General features: G+C 44.1%; 1 protein-coding gene across 1 annotated transcript in view; it reads right to left on the minus strand.

Annotated features, from left to right (window-relative positions):
- Nucleotides 1–261: 261 nt before the first annotated feature.
- Nucleotides 262–19345, minus strand: part of DOCK8 (dedicator of cytokinesis 8) — a 199277-nt gene continuing 180193 nt past the window's right edge. The window contains exons 42-48 of the mRNA XM_080667875.1: nt 19182–19316; nt 17673–17762; nt 14280–14516; nt 11775–11918; nt 10435–10541; nt 1509–1679; nt 262–1105 (exon numbers count right to left, since the gene is read on the minus strand). Of these exons, the coding sequence (XP_080524001.1) occupies nt 1045–1105; nt 1509–1679; nt 10435–10541; nt 11775–11918; nt 14280–14516; nt 17673–17762; nt 19182–19316 (945 nt within the window). The 3' untranslated portion in view covers nt 262–1044. The remainder of the gene's footprint in view (nt 1106–1508; nt 1680–10434; nt 10542–11774; nt 11919–14279; nt 14517–17672; nt 17763–19181; nt 19317–19345) is intronic.

The raw sequence follows: 19345 nt of genomic DNA on the forward strand, positions 1-19345 counted from the left end.
TGTACAAAGCATTACGAGTTGTCAGTACAAAAAGCACAAGTTGCAATGGAAAACTTTTTGTTTACAATTCTTAGTACATTTTCAGTACCAGTCAAGGTAATCAGTCATATTAAAAATATATAATTTAATTCTCAAATAATAATTTTGTTCATCTTTCTCCTAAAGTACATTGTCACAAGAAGTCAAAGAGGACTGTATGTGATATGCATATGCTAGCAGACAGCATATTGTGCTGATATGAAAGCAAAGATATTACCCTTTTATAAAGATGAACTTGGTCCCACAGAGGAGGAGAGAAAGAGCGAGCAAGCTGAAGCGTAAGAAAAAATGCAAAGCACCAGGAAAATTGTTTCAATTTAAGGGCATGCCATTCAGAGTACCATCTATCTCCTAAATCAGTGCGAGTGTGTTCCTCTAGAAACACAGGTTAAATTAACATAACAGTAACAATAAAGCAAAAACAACTGTACAACAATAGTTCTCCGCTACCAAAAGGGTAACGAGGTCACAAATAATTAATCTGTCCCCAAGTTTCCAACCATCATGATTCTTAGATCCTTAAGGCCCTCACAGATTTGTTGAACATGGTTTGCACCCCTGCACGCTCACCCTCCTTTCCCATAAAGAGGGGATGAATGAGGTTCACTTTGAATAGGCTGGTGGACAACTTTTCCATTTTCCCTTGGGCAATTTGGGTTGATCCTGTAAATCCTAATATGGGCCAGAGGAAGTCACCTTCCAGGTAGACAGTAACTGACCACTCAGCAGGAGATGTGTTTATGTCTTGTTTTGTTCAACACTGTGGAAAACGATGCTTTAATAAATACATAGGCATTCTGATTAACCACCCTGGGCTACCCTCATCCCCCCTCCCAAATGGAGAAAATACCCCATGGGGTCACTTGGATCCCAAATCTTCCAGAGAGCTGTCTGGCCAGGGAGCATGAGTCTGTCCTGCGTGGCCAATGTCCAGTGGTTTAAGTACCGGTGAGTCCTTCTCTGGTGTTGCAGAGCCTCAGTCTCTGTGGCTGTAGACAGCTTTTCTTAGCTGCCTTGTGACAACTGGGTTTCACATTTCCTGAAACTAGATCTGTGGAAGGAGTCTCTGAAATTAAGGAGAGAGAGAGAAACAGAAAACAGAGGTAAGAAAGATCAATTAGCTTTAGAAAGAGAGGGAAGGGGAAAATCACCCACTAGAAAAGGACATCAATCATGGGGTACCCAGGACCTAATAAGAGAGGGTGTGAGATCCTTTCACACTGTGCCAGAAAATACACGGGCGGTAAGTCAGCCTGGGAAGACAGCTGGGAGGGGTCCCGGTGAAGTCAGGAGAAGGGACAGGGAGGATCAGGATGGAAGCAGAACAGACTGAGCCCAGGCAGCTCCCCTGACTCTAGCCCACTCCCAGCCTTCCCTCTGAGGCTGTGTGCAGCGGAGCGTGCCCTACTGCTAGGCCCCAAGCCCTTATCCTTTACCCCCAGGAAGATGCCTTCTCGGCCCACTCTTACCTCTTTTGACTTTCAACTCTGAATATCGGCTTGTAGAGATCTGGAATTTTCCGCTCGATCATGGGCCTGAGGTTCTCTTTCAGCTTGTTGTAGTTCTTTTTGAGTTCCTGCTGATATTCCCTCTGGTCAGCTGTGATGAGACGCTTGTTTTTCTCCACGGCCTCACCACATCTGAGATACACATATCAGGGTGGGGAGAAAATGAGGTTTCATTTCATAGGTGTTTGAAGCGTTTAGAAATAAGGGGTGACGATATGATTAACTTTTTGTTGTTGTTGCTGTTAATTCTCACCTAAGGATATTTTTCCATTGATGTTTAGAGAGAGTGGAAGGGAGGGAGAGAGAAACATCAATGTGAGAGAGACACATCGATTGGTTGCCTCCCACACATGTCCTGACCAGGGCCAGGGATCCAGCCTGCAACCAAGGTATGTGCCCTTGACTGGAATCAAACCCAGGATTCTTCAGTCCGCAGGCCGATGCTCTATTCACTGAGCCAAACCTGCTAGGGCTCAATTAACATTTCTTCAGTAACAACCCTAGGAGTGTTTGCAAACTTAACAGCCTATCAGGATCATCTGGGTAGCTTTTAAAAATGCAGATTTCTGGCCCCACCTCAGACTTGATGCATCAGAATCTCTAAGGGGCATCTCCCAGGAATCTGTATTTTTGAAAAGTTGCCCAGGCGATATTGATGCTCTGATTCACTATGTGCTAGGCGCTATTCAAGGAACTTCACATCCATTATCTGGTTAATTTTTTCAGCAAACCTGGAAAGTCTATGTTTATCTCTGTGTTGTCCCTGAAGCTCAAAAATGTTAGGTGGCTTGCCCAAGATAACACTGTGAGGAAGTGGTGGATCCAAGATTCAAACTCAGGTCATTGAAGAACGGAACCTCTTCTGCTTACAAAAACGTCCCTGTGATTTATGGTGACAGGGCAGACACAGTGGGTGCCATTCAGGCCCCTCCTGCTACCTACACATGGAAATGCTGAGAAAGCACAGCAAAAATTTGTTGAAAAAGAAAGAGAAACCCCAGGTACCAGAAAGGAAGAGAAAAATCAAAATCAAAGTGACAGCAGAAGCTGGTGCCATGACAGATGCAAGGAGGACCGCCTGTTAGGATGTTAAGTTTGCCTATAGGTTGAGAGGCTGGAGCAGGAGGTGGGTTTCACTGCCCACACAAGGTAAGTGAGGAAGCCTTGGCCAGGGCAAAGTGGGACTCTGCATATGCCATCTGCTTATAGTTCAGAGCCTTGAAAAGCTACCCCATCTGTGAGAAAGGATCTAGAAAAAGGCTGCAAACTGTCCAAAGAGGTGGAATGGAAGTTCATTATCAGCTTGGGGCCATTAATAGGAAAGAAAGTCACCTAAAGAAATTGAAATTCTAGGCTTGCACCACATGTGGGTATGAGTTACTAATTTACATTCCTCTCCTGTGGGTGCTCCAATTAACTATAAAACCAGACCAAGATTATTAAAATCCCTAAGACTCAGATGTAAGGTATAGATTATTAAAATCCCTAAGGCTCAGATATCAGGGAATAGATGTAAGGTTGCTTTGGAGGAACAGTTTCTTCATCAGGGCCCATGGGCTACCCATCGATAGAGGCAACACTTGCCAAAGATGAACTCACAATAAAAAATTTACAAACCATCCGAGGAAACCAACTACCATGAGGGAGAACCAACAGATGTAACAGGAGGAGAATTACCCCAATAAGAATCAGAGACAATAGAATAATATAGAAAAACCAAAGTTAATATCCTATATAATAAAAGCCTAATATGCAAATCACCTGAACAGCAGAATGACTGGCAGAACAACCAGTCGCTAAGAGGTGCACTGACCACCAGGGGGCAGACGCTCAATGCAGGAGCTGCCCCCAGCCCGCAGGCCCCAGAGCAGCCAAGGCGGGTGCCAGGGGGGCCCCTGATCACCCCGCAGGTTGCCCCGCTGCTCACCTCCCTCAGAGCGAGGCAACTGGCAGCTGCAGTGGGGGGGTGGAGCCAGCGAGCACAGGCAGGCCAAGGTGAGTGCCAGCAGGAACCCCCGATCGCCTTGCTGGTCACCCCACAGATTGGCTCTGGTCACCAGTCAGGCCTTGGGACCCTACCAGTGCATGAATTTCGTGCACTGGGCTTCTAGTAGATGTATAAAAAGAGGTATAAAATCCATGATTTAAAAAGTGAGAGAGTGTGAAAAAAGAGATCAGGAAAATTTCAGAAAAGAACCAAATAGAACTTCTAGAAATAAAAATGTAGTTACTAAAATAAAGAGAAAAATCTCAATGGACAGGTTAAACAATAAACTAGACACAACTGGAGAACTCATGAACTATGTGACAGATCTAAGGAAATCATCAAAGAGATAAAAAAATTTAAAATATGAAAAAAAATGGTTGAAAAATCTGGAGATACTATGGAGATAGTATACCCACATCTAAAAGAATGTTTAAAAGAATGCAAAATGAGTAAGAGGCAATATTCCGAGATAACAGCTGATAGTTTTCCAGAATTGAAAAGAGACAGACATTCTCTAATCAACAAAAACAGACCGATACCTAGCCCCACCCTGGTGAACCTGCAGAGCATTAAAGAAAAAATATTAAAAACTTGTGCTTATTGCCTGGCCAGTAGGCTCAGTGGATTGAGCATCAATCCCATGCATCAAGAGGTCACCAGTTTGATTCCTAGTGAGGGCACATGCCTGGGTTGCAGGAGGTGTGTGCAGGAGGGGGTGTGCAGGAGGCAGCTAATCGATTTTTCTGTCTCATTGATGTTTCTAGGTCTCTCTCCTTTCCCCTCTCTCTCTAAAACATCAATAAAACATAAAAAACACAAACTTGTGTTTATTGAACTTGTGGACAGTCAAGCCTAGTTTTTTCATTGTTTCCCACAGTATGGTACATACCAAGGAAGAAACTCATATTATTTAAACATAATAAATCTTGCCCTTTATACTGTTCTACTCAAGGGAACTTACAAATCAACAAACCTTGAAGGGACAACATAATGGGTGAAATTTAGTCATCCTTCAGATGACTAGGATTCCAGTGATCAATGTGGTTTAAACTGTTTTCCTAACAGTGGTGCTAAATTTCAGTTAAGTTATGGGGATAGTCAGACCTGATTATCAAATTCTTCCTGTTACCACTGCACACATTTTCAGGATGACAGTGGGGCAGGGGAAAGCTACCGGGCCTAGCCAAAAATAAGTCTATGGCCATAGCTTCATCACAGAATTAGCCTGCTGTGAAACAAGGAGTTGATTTAACTCAGCCAGAAGCCCAAAGAACTCCCTTAACTGGGTTTTTATTCATCTTTTAAGTTTGACATTAATTGAAGCAAATTGTAGGATATCTAAGGTTATATATCAAAGATTTCAAGGAAGGGGAAGGAAGGGCATATAGCCTTTGAGTCCCGAGAAATCGACATTGCCCTTGTTATTTTCTATTGCTTCTTAACTGACAGTTATGAGCTACTACATATGTAAAACACAGTCAGTTTCAGGGTGACTCTGAGGCCCAGGTGTGTAGCACAGGCAGACTACAAGAGGCCAGCAGAAGCTGACTGCTAACTTGGGGATGTCTACTTTAAAACATCGGGAGAATTAACTAAATCCTCTGTAGTCTGTGTTATCAAAAGGAGCAATAGCTAGCTAACATATACTATGTACTATCTGCCCTAGACTGGGCTAAATGCTTTCCGTGCAGTCAGAGATGGGGTTGAAACCCAGTCGCTACTCATTAGCACACTGACTTAGCCACTGAAATCCTGTTTTCTCATCTTTAAATGGGAATAAAGATATCATACAGTCTCCTAGAGTAGTTGGGATAATTCAATGAGAAGCTGTGATGATAAGGCAGATCCATGCTTTCAGAGTGTGACATATTCTGTTTTTCAAAAATGATCCACAGCAATAACTGCCCACTTACATTTTCTTCTAGAACTTTGCCACATTCCCAACAAGAGATGGGTAGTCCTTTGTGACTGCCCCAGTGAACACAATGTGCTGTAAGTGATGCTGGGTGATTGGGTAATATGGCTGCCTGGCTGACACTCCTGGGACACATACCTTTGGAGTCCTGAACCACCTGTGATTTGAATAGACACCAGGCACATGAAGCCTTTGGGTGACACAAGCCCCAGTCACTGTCTGACAATCACTGAGAGACTGAGCAAATCTGCCTGGCTGAGCCCAGCCTACCACCCAGAATCACATGCACAATAAGTAAGTGATATGTTGTTCTTTTAAGCAACTAAGTTTGGGGCTAGTTTGTTACACAGCAGTAGATAAACATAGTGTTTTTACAATGAAAATTATATTAACAGGTGGAGTGAAAAATATTCATATTTTTGTAGTAATAATGTTACTTTATATTTTAACAAATTTTATAATTTACTAGAGGCCCGGTGCACAAGATTTGTGCACTCAGAGGGTCCCTCAGCCTGGCCTGTGCCCTCTCGCAGTCCGGGAGCCCTCGGGGGATGTCCGACTGATGGCTTAGGCCTGCTCCCCGCCGGACATCCTTAGCGCTGCTGCGGAGGCGGAAGAGGCTCCCGCCACCACCGCTGCACTCCCCAGCCATGAGCCTGGCTTCTGGGCTTCTGAGTGGGAGCGCAATGACCACCAAGGGGCAGGTCCTGCATTGAGCGCCTGCCGCCTGGTGGTCAGTGCGCGTCATAGCGACCGGTTGTTCCATGGTTTGGTCAATTTGCATGTTAGCCTTTTTATTATATAGGATAAAGTAGTTTCATATACTACATTTTCTGCATTTCTTCCTTTCTTCCATTTAGATTATATTCTCTATGTTTTCTTATTAAAATTAAAATAATTTCCCCTATGTTAACTTAAATCCTTAAAAAGAGCCATGTACTGAATTTCCCTCCTAGAGAATAGCTATGTCTTGGGAAATGTACAAAGGATCACAATTATTTAGCAAATAAGTTTTTTAATGGTCTTATCTGCCACATTCTCATTAGGTCCCCACACATCTGCACTGTGCTGCTCCCCCTCAGTCATACCATGTTCCCCCTGGCCACTTCCTTTGCTGCTCCCTTTGTTGATAAGTTCACTGAACACAAGCATCTTCTCACAGCAAATGTGCCTGGGGTTTCTCAGAGTCAGAGCCATAGAAACCACATGGAAGGGGACCACATAAAGCAGGAAGTTGTGCTTCTGGAACATGGTGGCTGACTTTTGCTGACAGTGCTTTTCTGGGGTCCCTGTGTGAGGAGTTTGGTCTTTCCTACAGAGAGGGTGGTCATGTAGCCCTTACTCTTTGCCTCTGCTGGCCTCTCTCCTCTGCGGTGCTCCTTCATCAGTCCTCCAGATCCATTCCCTCCCTTTCTTAGGTATGCCCACCTGGAAAATTACATTCCCTAGCCTCCCTTAAGAGACAGGAATGGTTGATGAGATACAATATAAAGTCTCTGGGAGAGGTCATTAAAGGGGCATAGCCTTTTGTTCTCTTCTCATTTCTACTCCAGATACTTTCCTGGGATGTGGTCATGGTGGCCAGAGCCCTAGTAGCCATACTGTGACTGTGAGGATGGGTGCAGTGTAACCACTACGGCAGAGCAAAAGAATGGAAAGTGCCAGGAGCACTGATGATTTTTGAGGTTACCACATAGCTCTGGGAGGACTATCTCTAATTTTATTTTATACTAGCGGTAAGATTTCTGCTCTAGAGTTAGAGAGAAAAGGGACTTGGGGAATCCAGAAGACAAGTTGAACACATATCCTATATAATAAAAGGCTAATATACAAATCGACTAAACGACAAATGACCAGTTGCTATGACGCACACTGACCACCAGGGGGCAGACGCTCAATGAGGAGCTGCCTCCTGGTGGTCAGTGCACTCCCACAGGGGGAGCACCACTCAGCCAAAAGCCCTGGCAAGCACAGCGGTGGTGGTGGGACCCTTTTCCGCCTTCACAGCAGCGCTAAGGATGTCCGTCTGCTGGATTAGGCCCACTCCCCATCAGTTGGACACTCCCCAAGGGCTCCTGGACTGTGAGAGGGTACAGGCAAGGGTGAGGGACCCCATCCCCGCCAAGTGCATGAATCTCGTGCACTGGGCCTCTGGTATATGTATAATCCAAGTTATTGTATTTCCCAAAGTGCCAAAATCTCTTGTTTGATGAACTTGCTATAAATACATGGACAATAATTTCTCTCAGGCTGTTCACAGATCAAAAAAATTAATTTGTTATGGAAGAGCAAATCAAGGGAGGATTTAATGTGTGGAAAAATTAGCATTCACTTTAGGCTAAAGGTGAAATACATTAAATGCATTAGAAAGGGTACATTTTGAAACTTAAAATTTAGCTCTTAGTAATTATGGAAGTTTATTTATCATATCCTCTTTTTACTATAGGTATTGAGGGACAGACTTTTTAAAAAATTCTTTATTGTTTAAAGTATTACATAAGTCTCCTTTTTCCCCCATTGACCTCTCCCCAGCCACTCCCACCCTCAAGCACATGCCTTCACACTCCAACTGTCTGTGTCCATTGATTATGCTCATATGCATGCATACAAGTCCTTTGGTTGATCTCATACCCCCCTCCCCCTTAGCCCTTCCCTCTTAGGTTGGACAGGCTGTTTGATGCTTCTATGACTCTATTTTTGTTTATCAGTTTATGTTGTTCATTATATTCCACAAATGAGTGAGATCATGTGATATTTATCTTTCTCCCACTGGCTTATTTCACTTAGCATAATGCTCTCCAGGTTTATCCATGCTGTTGCAAATGGTAAGAGTTCCTTCTTTTTTACAGCAGCGTAGTATTCCATTGTGTAGATGTACCACAGTTTTCTATTCCACTCATCTGCTGATGGGCACTTAGGCTGTTTCCAAATTTTAGCTATTGTAAATTGTGCTGTTATGAACATAGGGGTGCAGATATCCTTTCTGATTGGTGTTTCTGATTTCTTGGGATATAGTCCTAGAAGTGGGATTACTGGGTCAAATGGGAGTTCCATTTTTAATTTTTTGAGGAAACTCCATACTGTTCTCCACAGTGGCTGCACCAGTCTGCATTCCCACCAGCAGTGCAAGAGGGTTCCTTTTTCTCCACATCCTCACATTTTCAGAACTTTTCTTTTTGGTTTGAAAACTGCTAAAATCTAGTCAGGATGGTTAAGTAACACTGCCAGTCAATTGTATGCTGTAAACTACAAGCCTTTGGGATGGGATGTTCTTTTTTTCTAACTGGAAAAGGAAATGATGTAATACAACATGTTATCCTACTACTGAAAATCTTTAATGATTTTGCTGGTTTCTAGAATAGTGTAAGTTTATATATATACTAGAGGCCTGGTGCACGAAATTTGTGCATGGGGGGTGGGTGGGTGAAGAGGGTGTCCCTCAGCCCAGCCTGCACCCTCTTGCAATCTGGAACCCCTCAGGGAATGTCTGACTGCCAGTTCAAAGATCGAGCCTAAACTGGCAGTTGGACATCCCTCTCACAATCCAGGTCCGCTAGCTCCTAACTGCTCACCTGCCTGCCTGCCTGATTGCCCCTAACCACTTGTCTGCCTGCCTGATTGCCCCTAACCACTCATCTGCCTGCCTTATCGCCCCTAACTGCTCACTTGCCTGCCTGATCGCCCCTAACCACTCTGCATGCCTGCCTGATCACTCCTAACCAGTCTGCCTGCCTGCCTGATTGCCCCTAACCACCTCTGCTTTGGTCCCACGGCCACGGCTTTGTCCGGAAGGATGTCTGAAATGACATCTGGAAGGTCATTCAGCTGTCTGGTCTAATTATATATTATGCTTTTATTATTATAGATGAGAGAAGAATAAGCCATGAGGGTGAGACCCACATGATGGATGAATGGTCTTAGAAGAAGAAATGCCAGAGAGCTTTCTCCCTCTTCCTGTCTCCACCATGTGAGGATGCAGGGAGAAGGTGGTCGTTTACAAGCTGGCAAGAGGTTCCCCACCAGGTACTGAATCTGCCAGCACCTTCATCCTGGCCTCCCAGCCTCCAGCACTGTGAGAAATCAATGGCTATTGTTCAAGCCACTCAATCTATGGCATTTTGTTAGACCAGCCGGAGCTGACCAAGACAGAAATATAAGAAGAAAATTTAAACACAGATTGGCACCAACTGCAGTGTCTGAAAGGGTTTCAGTGCTTTGGGGAGCAGAAGGGGTGGAAACAGAATGTTGTATCTGTCCATCTTGGGTCCTGAAACCCTGAAGTGCTTTTTCTTATCGTAGGAAAAGGTAGGAGGGGATTGAGGTCCCAACTTGGCAGCCATCTAAAGAGCTGCAGAACGGGCTGCAGCAGTGGGCCTGCCAGCTTCTTTATGGCTGAGTCAGAAAGGCCAGGACCCGCTGCAGTGTGCCTGGCCTGCGTACATTTCCGCTATTAGCAGTCAGTGTCGGAAGGTGCACTTATGTTCAACCTGCATATCTGGGCTTATCGACCTGCAGCCCAAGTCTGCGGAGAAGCTGGGGCTCACTCGAGGGAAAACCTGAGAGCTGTTCACTCCCCCAGACATTTCCCACTCCTGCTCACCTCTGCTGCCTGAAAGCAGAGTGGAGAGAAACAACAAGATGCAAACCACTGGACAAAATCGTTACTCTATTCATTAAAAAGCTGTCACGCGGCAGATTGGACTTGAGAAGCAATTAAGCAATGAGGGGACAGGAAGGCTCCACACCTACCACTAGTATTGAGGTTGCAACTGACAGATCATAACATTTACCCATTTTAAATGTGCATGTTGATGAGTTTTACTGAAATGGGTGAGTTTTACTGGAGATTCTGATTCAGTGGGTCTGGCTGGTGCCTAAGCATTTGCCTCTGCAGCAAGTTCTCAGGTGCTGCTGACACTGCTGGTCTGGGTACCACACTTTGGGAACCTCTGCTCTACTGAACTCCTAGCCATTTCCCTTCTTACCGCATGATGAATTCCTTAAAGCATAATCTCAACTTGTTGTGATGTCGATAGAGTTTTGGGTCAGCTGGAATTTCGGCCAAAAACACTTGGGCCACTTCCAGTGGTCCCTGAAGGAAAAAGTAGAAAAATAATACTGACATTGGAAATAAAACGACATTACTTGGAAGAAAATCTTGGCACGATTTCTTAATTTGAACATTTAATTTTGTAGTTGGTTTGATCAAAACAAACAAAAAAAAAATAAAGGGAGGTCTTAAACTTTTCAGGGATCTTTGATTCTCAAGGAGGAGTCTGGAGTTTTCAGAGAATATTCAGAGGTATAAATGTATTTTCTTAATCAAATGCTACTAATAATAGGTTTCCTTGCATATATAAAGATAATGATACTACATCTAAGGGTATGTGTTTTGAGTTGCTTTTCTAAAAATGGGGATTGTCTTGCTCCTTCCATTCATATTCATTTGCTCAGTTGCCCTAGAGGGGAATGTGGAGTACATATGTACTCCATGGTTGTGGGCGGATACAGTCTTCTATTTTCATCAAAGGATTGGGACTTACAAAAGCAAAAGCTCCCTAATATTTTCTGATCCTGGAAATATAATAGTCATTTCTCCTCTCTGCTATTTTTGTTCCCTTGATGTTATGTGGAGACAGAATCTGCAGGGGAGTCCAATTGTGCTGAGTGAGGAAAGAGTCACAATGCTCAAGAGTTTCTGAGTGTGGAGGTGTGGACAAGAGCAGATTTAGATCCGCAATTAAAGTGGTCCATTGGACAGAGTACTAAGCTAGTATCTTCCTCCATCTGAGAATGGGTTAACTAATCCATTCTGAATTTGGGAGTCAGGATTCTAATGGGTCTGAGATGATCCAGTCTGGTCTAAAGTGGCCCGAGAAGCCTGGTCCCAGGTCACTCCTGGTTAGCAAGGCTCCTGGCATGCTGCTTCATCTGAAGACTGACCCAGAAGGTGCATGTTCCAGACCTTTTCCTCATTCCCCTACAGGTTTCTTAGATTAGCCTCAAGCCCTGCAACAACTCTGGCTAAACTGGGCATGACTAAGCATTCTTTAATAGGACCCCGAGTCTGGTCCCAAGTCAGAAAATGCTACTCCTTAGATGGTCCACTCAATCTCCAGGATTTCTTTTCTACCTTGGGTTGTTGCATGAGCAGAAGAGGTCACTCAAAGTGTTCTGAACCTCACAAGTCTTCAGCCCAAATTGAGGAACATTATCTGTGTGCTGATCAGACTCCCCATGAACCTCAAGGAAGGAAGGTGCAAACATATCATGAAAATCAAAATAGTAAGAACCAGAGGAGCTGCCACTAGCTCGTTTTGCTGACCTGATTCACAGTAGCTCCGACGGAGCCCTGCAGCACCATCTGAAGCATCTTGGCATCAGGGGGCTCTTGGTGGATGGCAACTGCCAACTGCAGGGTCTTCTTCTTCATATCTTCAATGGCAACTTCAATTGGTGTCAAAACAAACTGAATGTAAGACAGAAATGTAGGAAAGTCACTTTCAGATCTTATAAGCCATGGAAAACCTGGAGCTATGACATAGAGGGCACCTGGATTTGAAGAGAAACTAAGGAGGCTTTCAGAGTAATTTAAAATAATCTGGAAAGCTTAAGAGGAAGGAAGGGCCTAACATTTTTTAAGTGCTTATTATGTTCCAAGAACTTTGCATACATTTATTATTTACTCCTTTAAACAACCTCCTTATTTTCTCCATTTTATAGTCAAAGAGGGAGTTGTAAGGTAAAGACAGTGCCATAAAAATGACACAGGTAGTAAGTGAGGAGGCCAGAATCTGATCACAATGATGTCTACATTTAAAATCCATGCTATTGGAAATATAGCACTCAAGATTTTCTTTCCCACTACAACGCAAGATTTTGGCATCAGGTGTGCCTTCTCCAACTACCCTGAAGGTGCATTCCTGGTAAACAGAATTCTCTTAAGGGTCAATCTGCTGGCTGCTAAATTCTGCTGGCTTAGGATATGATCCTTCCTGAATGTTATGAGTGAATTCATGTCCCCCTAAGTTCATATATCAAAGTCTTAAGCCCTAGTACTTCAGAATGTGGCCTTATTTGAGATAGGGTCTTTACAGAGGTAACCAAGTTAAAGGTGGTCATTAAGAAGGGCCCTAATCCAGTATGACCTATGTCCCTATAAGAAGAGGACTTCTGGACCCAGAGACATGCATAGAGGGAAGATAATATGAATACACAGGGCGAAGGTGGCCATCTACAAGTCAAGGAGAGAGGCCTCAAACAGATCCTTCCCACACAGCCCTCTTAAGGAACCAGCCCTGCCAATACTTTGAATTTTGACTTCTGGCCTTCAGAACTAGGAGACAATAAATACAGCAGATGCCTTCTGTTATCTAAGCCACGCAATGTGGGACTTTGTTAACACAGCCCTAAAAAATGAATATATTGAAGTTCTCAGAGACAATAGATGGCCAAGAAAAATTATAAAGGCTCCTCTTGGGACCGTGGATTTATTTTTGTGCTATGCCTTTGTGTCCTAGTGTTCAAAAGTCCAAAACAATAAGAAATACAGCAGATGCCTTTGAAACCATTCTCCTCTTAATGGAGTCACTAGTTCAGGCTTTCCTTGCCCTTGTGAAACCCACTATCTGACATGCTTGCTGAACACGAGCATGTGGGCCACTCTCCAGTGAGCTCAGTCACTTCTGCTCCTGCCCGGTGAGGTGTGTAGTCATCACAATTCACCTGTGTTTATTCACCAACTTGATTATGCCTATTATACTTGTTATTTGAATGACCTAATCTAATAACGCACAAACTCTGGGTGTGGAAAGAGAAAGAGTTATTTCTATGAAAACCAAGCTGATTGCTTGGACAAAGCATTATGAGAAGCAGTTGCTATAAAGATGCCTGCCATATTAGGTGTGCACAAGACAACTATAAAAGGCTAGGGGTAAAAAAATTCATAAAAATCCAGGAGGATTCTGCTAGCAAGGATCTTTAAACTCTCATTCTGCTTTATATAAATAAAACTGAAAATTATAGACAGTGCATTATGGGTGGGGTTTACATAAGACAGACAATGCTGAACTGTGATAACCCAACCCAAAATCACAGAGAAGGTGTGGTCCTGTATAAAATAAGTGACAAATAAGTGTACATGGATGTGTTTTAAAGTAAAACGAAAATGTTTAAAAGTACATTTAATTTTGAACGATCTGTGGCCTGAGACACTTTCTTGATCAGTCCCATGGATGAGATGTCTCCTGTACACAGAACCCCGGAAAATAAAGGGGTCCTTCCTGTCAGTGTGCAGATGAGGAAACTGAATGAAGACAGGGGGCTGAGCAATGTCGCAGGAGGAAGCTGGGCCTGGGAGGCGGTGGGTCTTCTTATCCACCTTGCGTGGTGCCCTTCCTCCAGCTTCACCCCTGGTCCCTGGGGCTGCTGGCTTGCCATCCCTGTCTCTACTAACTAACCACCCAACTGCGCCTACATCACCTGTAAGCCTTTACAAATATAAAGACTTAATAAAAAGTGTTTAAAATGTGAATATATACAGTTTGTACAAATGTATCATTAAAATACATATTTAAATTATAATTCTGTAAACATTTGAAGATAGAACTTTAAAATAGAAACTAGTTAAATATAAAGTAGTGCTATGAAATATATAGCTGCCTAAATGGAGTTCCCTGGCACCACAAGAATGAGAGAATAGCCACTAAAATGATATTTCCAGTGTGTCCCTTTTTAGATTTCACTCCAGTCTGCCATGAAGGAGGTTTGTGTTGCCCACTCCTTCGGTGGCAGCCTCAGTCCAGCGCCTGTCCCCAGCGGGGGCCATTACCTCCTCCTTCTGGATGACGCTGATGCGGGTCTTGATGTAGGGGAAGGCGTGCATGGTGGTCAGCACGGTATTCCGCCGGTACTGCTCATGCAGCTCTCCCCGCGGCCGCCCCTCCAGGGTGAAGGGGGTGGTGTACATGAACCTCCGCAGATTGAAATTCTTCTCAAAGTAGGTTACCCTGTCTTTCATCTCATACTCATCAAAGTAAGGCTCCACGAACGTGATTTGTATGTAGGCCTGAGGGAGAAAAGGTAGGGGGGAAGGAGGAGATGAGCGATTCTGCAAACAGCCAGCCAGGACGCACTGGAGGGGCATGCTGGAACCAGCGCCGAGGCACCACCCCTCTGAGTTCCCTACGGCCACAGAAGACTTCAGCAATCAGCCAGGCCTCCTCTCCACCCCAGGGAGAGAGGACAGCGAGGAGAGGGCAGTGTGTCTCTGTAAAGTGACATCCACAAGCCACCCCTCCTGACTGATCCAACTGGAACTTGGTATGAGAGTTTGCAAACTGCTATTCCGAAGAGACAAACTTTCCTTCCCAGAACAACCATGACTGCTGCACATTCGGCAGAATGGCCAAACTAAGTGAAACTGACAACACCAAGTGCAGACAAGGATGGGGAGCAGCTGAAACTTTCATACACTGATGGTGGGAATGCAGAACGGTACAGTCACTTTACGAAACAGTTAAATTACACTGACCACACGACCCAGCGATCCCACTCCATGTGCATCCCCAGGAGAAATGGAAACTTATGTTCAAGGGAAAATCTGCACACAAATGTCTGCAGCAGCATTATTCAGAATAGACAAAAACTAAAAACCACCCAAATGTTCCTCAAGTGGGGAATGGATAAACAAATGGTGGCACATCCAGGCAATGGGATACTACTCCGCAATACAAAGAATCAAACTACCACAGCACGGGTGAATCTCAAGTGCGCTGTGCTAAGTGAAAGAAACCAGACTCCACAGGCTGTGGGATTCCACTGATTTCCTCTAGAATGTCATTTACATGACGTCCTGGAAAAGAAAAAATTGCAGAGACAGAATACAGATCAGTGACTGGCAGGGGCTTAAAGCAAAGGGAGGACATGGCCACAGAGCTGCACAGGGAAATACTTTGGGGTAATGCAACTCTTACATATCTTGATCATGGTGGTGATTACATGTGTTTGTCAAAACTCATAGAATACCAAAAGAGCCAATTTTATTGCATGTACCCCATTAACACACACACACACACACAAAAACACACACACACACACACAGTGAATGAGGGCACTTACTAAGAAAGAAGGCCTCTTTAAAAAACTAGAAAAATGACAATGACCATAGACTTTACAACACCCGCCCACTGAAATGGATGGGCAAGGTCACTGATCTCAGACCATAAGTCATTGTTTAGTGTGATGAAATCTGGTCATAATTCTGGGTTCAGTTGCTTATTTAAAACTCTCACAACCTACTCAGGGCATTTTAAAAGGGAAGAGGAGCACCTTGTGTCAGGGGTGTCCAGTGACTCTCCAGAGCATGTGCTGTGCACAGATCATTGCAGGCACTCAGCCAATTCCCCCTTTCAAAGACCTCAAACATTTCTGTCTGAAGCTTAGCTCAGGTCTGACCAGTTAATGCTTCAAACCTAGACTAGGGGATGTGTCTAAAATGAGCAAGTCTTCTGAAATATGCAGAAAAACAAACTATTACATCTGGCCCATTCCTCCCTACTTGCATCATCTTCTTCATATCCTGGAGGACAGTCCTGGGAGAAGAGTTATGGACTCTTCATTGTGTAGCCCTGCCAGATCACAACTGCTCCTCTGTCCCCAACCCTTAGTAATACCTTGAACTTGCATTATTTCCAGCAGTTTAGAAAGCTCTCTCATGAACATATGTGTCTATGGGCTGGGCAGGAGGCATCCTTCTGTGGTGTAATATTATATAATAAAAGCCTAATATGCAAATTGACTGAATGGCAGAACGACTGGTGGATTGACCGGTTGCTATGACGCTCACTGACCACCAGGGGGAAGATGCTCAACGCAGGAGCTGCCCCCAGCCCGCAGGCCCCAGGCCAGCCAAGGCGGGTGCCAGTGCCCCCCCCACACACAAATCGTCCCTCTGGTTGCCCCACAGATTGGCCCTGATTGCCGGCCTGGCCTAGGGACTCTACCTGAGCATGAATTTCATGCACCGGCCCGCTAGATAAGAATATATCTGATCTTTGCATTTCTTGGCACAGTGTCAGTATAGTACTTTTCAGAGTTTTGTGCCATTCTAGTGAATTATCTAATCTGAGGGGTGAACAGGAATGTCCAGGTTTGTAGCCATCTGGATAGAGGTGTGGGTAGCTCAGGGGCCCTACTTGAGGCTGGTGTCTCAAGTGAGAGCAGTCCTATGGAGGACTGAGCCTGTCATTGGTGGTGTGTGACACGAACTCTTGTAGTGAGTGTCAGAGTGTACTGCAGTCCACCTAGTTAGGGTTAAGACAGGACTCACCCTCATATGAGAAGTGAGAAACCTGAACTCCAAGCCCTTTGCATCATTCCCCAACAGCACATTCGCCTGCACTTGCCTGGAAGGACTACCTGCAGCCTGAAAAAGTTGTCAGTGAGAAGGTTGCATCATTTTTTTTAATCCTTACCTGAGGACATGTTTATTGATTTTAGAGATAGGAAGGGAGAGAAGAGTGGGGGGGGGGGGCGAGAGGGAGGAAGAGAAGAAGGGGGGTGGGGAGGAGGCAGGGAAGATAGAGAGGAGGTAAGGGAGGAAAAGAAGGACAGAGATAGAGAAACATCAATGTGAGAGAAATATTGATTGGTTGACTCCCATACATGCCCTGACCAGGAATCGAACCTGCAACCCAGGTATGTGACTTGACCGGGAATCCAACCTGCAGCCTTTTGGTATCCAGAACGACGCTCCAACCAACTGAGCCACCCAGTCAGAACAGGTGCATCTTCTTAACATGTTTTAAATTGAGGGTTTTACTAAGAGTATGGTTTTGAGGATGAAGGGCTCTGAGTTTGAGTACTGGTTTCGGCACTTGAGTGACCATGGAGAGTTGCTTAACCATTTCACACCTCAGTTTTCTCGCCTGTACAATAGGAATAACTACACCTACTTCAAAGGAGAATGAAAGGATGTATGTAAAGGGCCTAATGCAGTCCCAGGTACAGAGTTAGTGTTTAATAAACAGCAGCTTTTATTATGATTCCTATCTTTGAGTATGGTTTCTTTAAGATCTAAACAAAGAGCAGTTGAACCCTAGACAGAAAGATTTGGCTGCACTGAAATGACTTGGAGAGCCCACCAGAGGAGGTCATTTTATGTTCCTGGGTAGAGCAAAGGGAATCAGAGCATGGTGGTTATTTTTTGCAAATATCCCCATACCTTGTTCGGATCCAGCTTGGTTTTGTCTACAGGAGCAGAGTCTTTTATTACTTCCACAGATTCTGCACCAAAACATTGACTATAAAATCCCTAGGTAAGAGAAACAGACAGATTAGAAAGGTCATTTTAATGTAATGCAAGTCTTCGTCTCTCAGAAGTAGAATAAGGTTGGAACAAGTGTAAGGGACAATTTGCTTCCTGGTCACTGAAAGTCCCTCTGATCTAATGAGGCAAGTTCAGCCTTTCCTGAGACAAAAGTAAAAGTATAAGGAAGTGCAGCATTGCAAACTGACACATGCTTCCGTACAGTACGCAGGCTTCACCTCAAATTCAACCAGCGCCATCATATTTCCTGAAGCGGCTCCAGGGGTAGGGCACTATTCCCTTCTAGCCTGTTGTGCCCTAGGAACTTGGAGGTCACTAGCCTTTCCATAATGTGACAAACCACAGTGCACAAGAAGACCAAATATATACCTCTAGCCCTAAGCTGGGGAAACATTATGAAGCCAAGCATCCTGGGGTCAATTGCTAGTTCTTCTCATGAGCTCAGTGACTTCGGGTAAGTCACCGAACTACTCTGGGCCACTGCTTCTTTGAGCCAGGTAAGGATAAAGTCCCTTGTCTTAGTTGGCATGAATAGATAGTATAAGAAGAAATTTGGCAACAAAGGTGTTTTAAGTTTTATAGCCATAGTGGGACCTAAATGCAAAGCAAGGAGTGAATCTCTGGTTAAATGCTATCAGCATTTCAGGGGACCCCAGTTATTCACCCTATGAATAAGGGTTTTGTTTTGGGGGCACTCCTTGACTTTCCTCCTAAGTTCTTAGTGCGAGGCTCTTTCAATGTTTGCTTCCTTTTTTCTCACTTTTCTTTCTGCTGTTTCCCTTTTTCTTTAGCCTTTCTTCCAGGAACATGCTGCTCCCTTCTGCTACATGATGGATCATATGTAATAACAGCAGGTTGAACTTGGGGCTGCCAGCCTATGGGTTGTGATACTGACTCTTATTTTCCTTGGATCAGCAGGAAGAGTTCGTTATGCCACAGTCTATGGTGTGTTTATCGTGAGCATCTCTGTGTCAGAAGTGGGATGTGTTGCCCAGTGACACCAAAAAGATGGTTACAACATTTTCAAAGGGTAATTCAGTAATTTGGCCAGATTACTTCAAAGTCAAGGTAATAATCTTCAATCTGAAAAACTCTTACTAAAATTTGGAAGGGGTTACAAGAAAGTACATGACTTTGATTGAGTTTTGCATAGTCTGGAAAATAAATATTCACCCTATAAATTTACAAACATTGACAAGCATACACAGAATCTTAGGAGAAAACTATCCAAATCTTGCTTTACCTCATGATCTCACCTAATACCTTCATATTATATATGCAATGTGGGAAAATGTATATAGAGATCAAAGATGAATCCATGACTCTGTCTTTTTCATAATGACCACCTCTAAGTTTTTTTTGGTAAAGTATACAAGGCCAAGCACGCAGAGTCAGTTTTCTTACCTCTAGTCTATGAGAGATCTCAGGAAGCTTGGTAATTGCAGGCTCTTTGTAAACAAATTCTTGCTCATCCAAATCCCCAAATTTGGATCCATAGAAACCAACCCGGAAGTAGGTTCCAAACATTCTCTTATGACCCTAATGAGCAAAATAAGAAAACCTTTCCT

The sequence above is a fragment of the Plecotus auritus genome (genome assembly GCF_963455305.1).
Source record: "Plecotus auritus genome assembly, chromosome: 5".
Lineage (NCBI taxonomy): Eukaryota > Metazoa > Chordata > Mammalia > Chiroptera > Vespertilionidae > Plecotus > Plecotus auritus.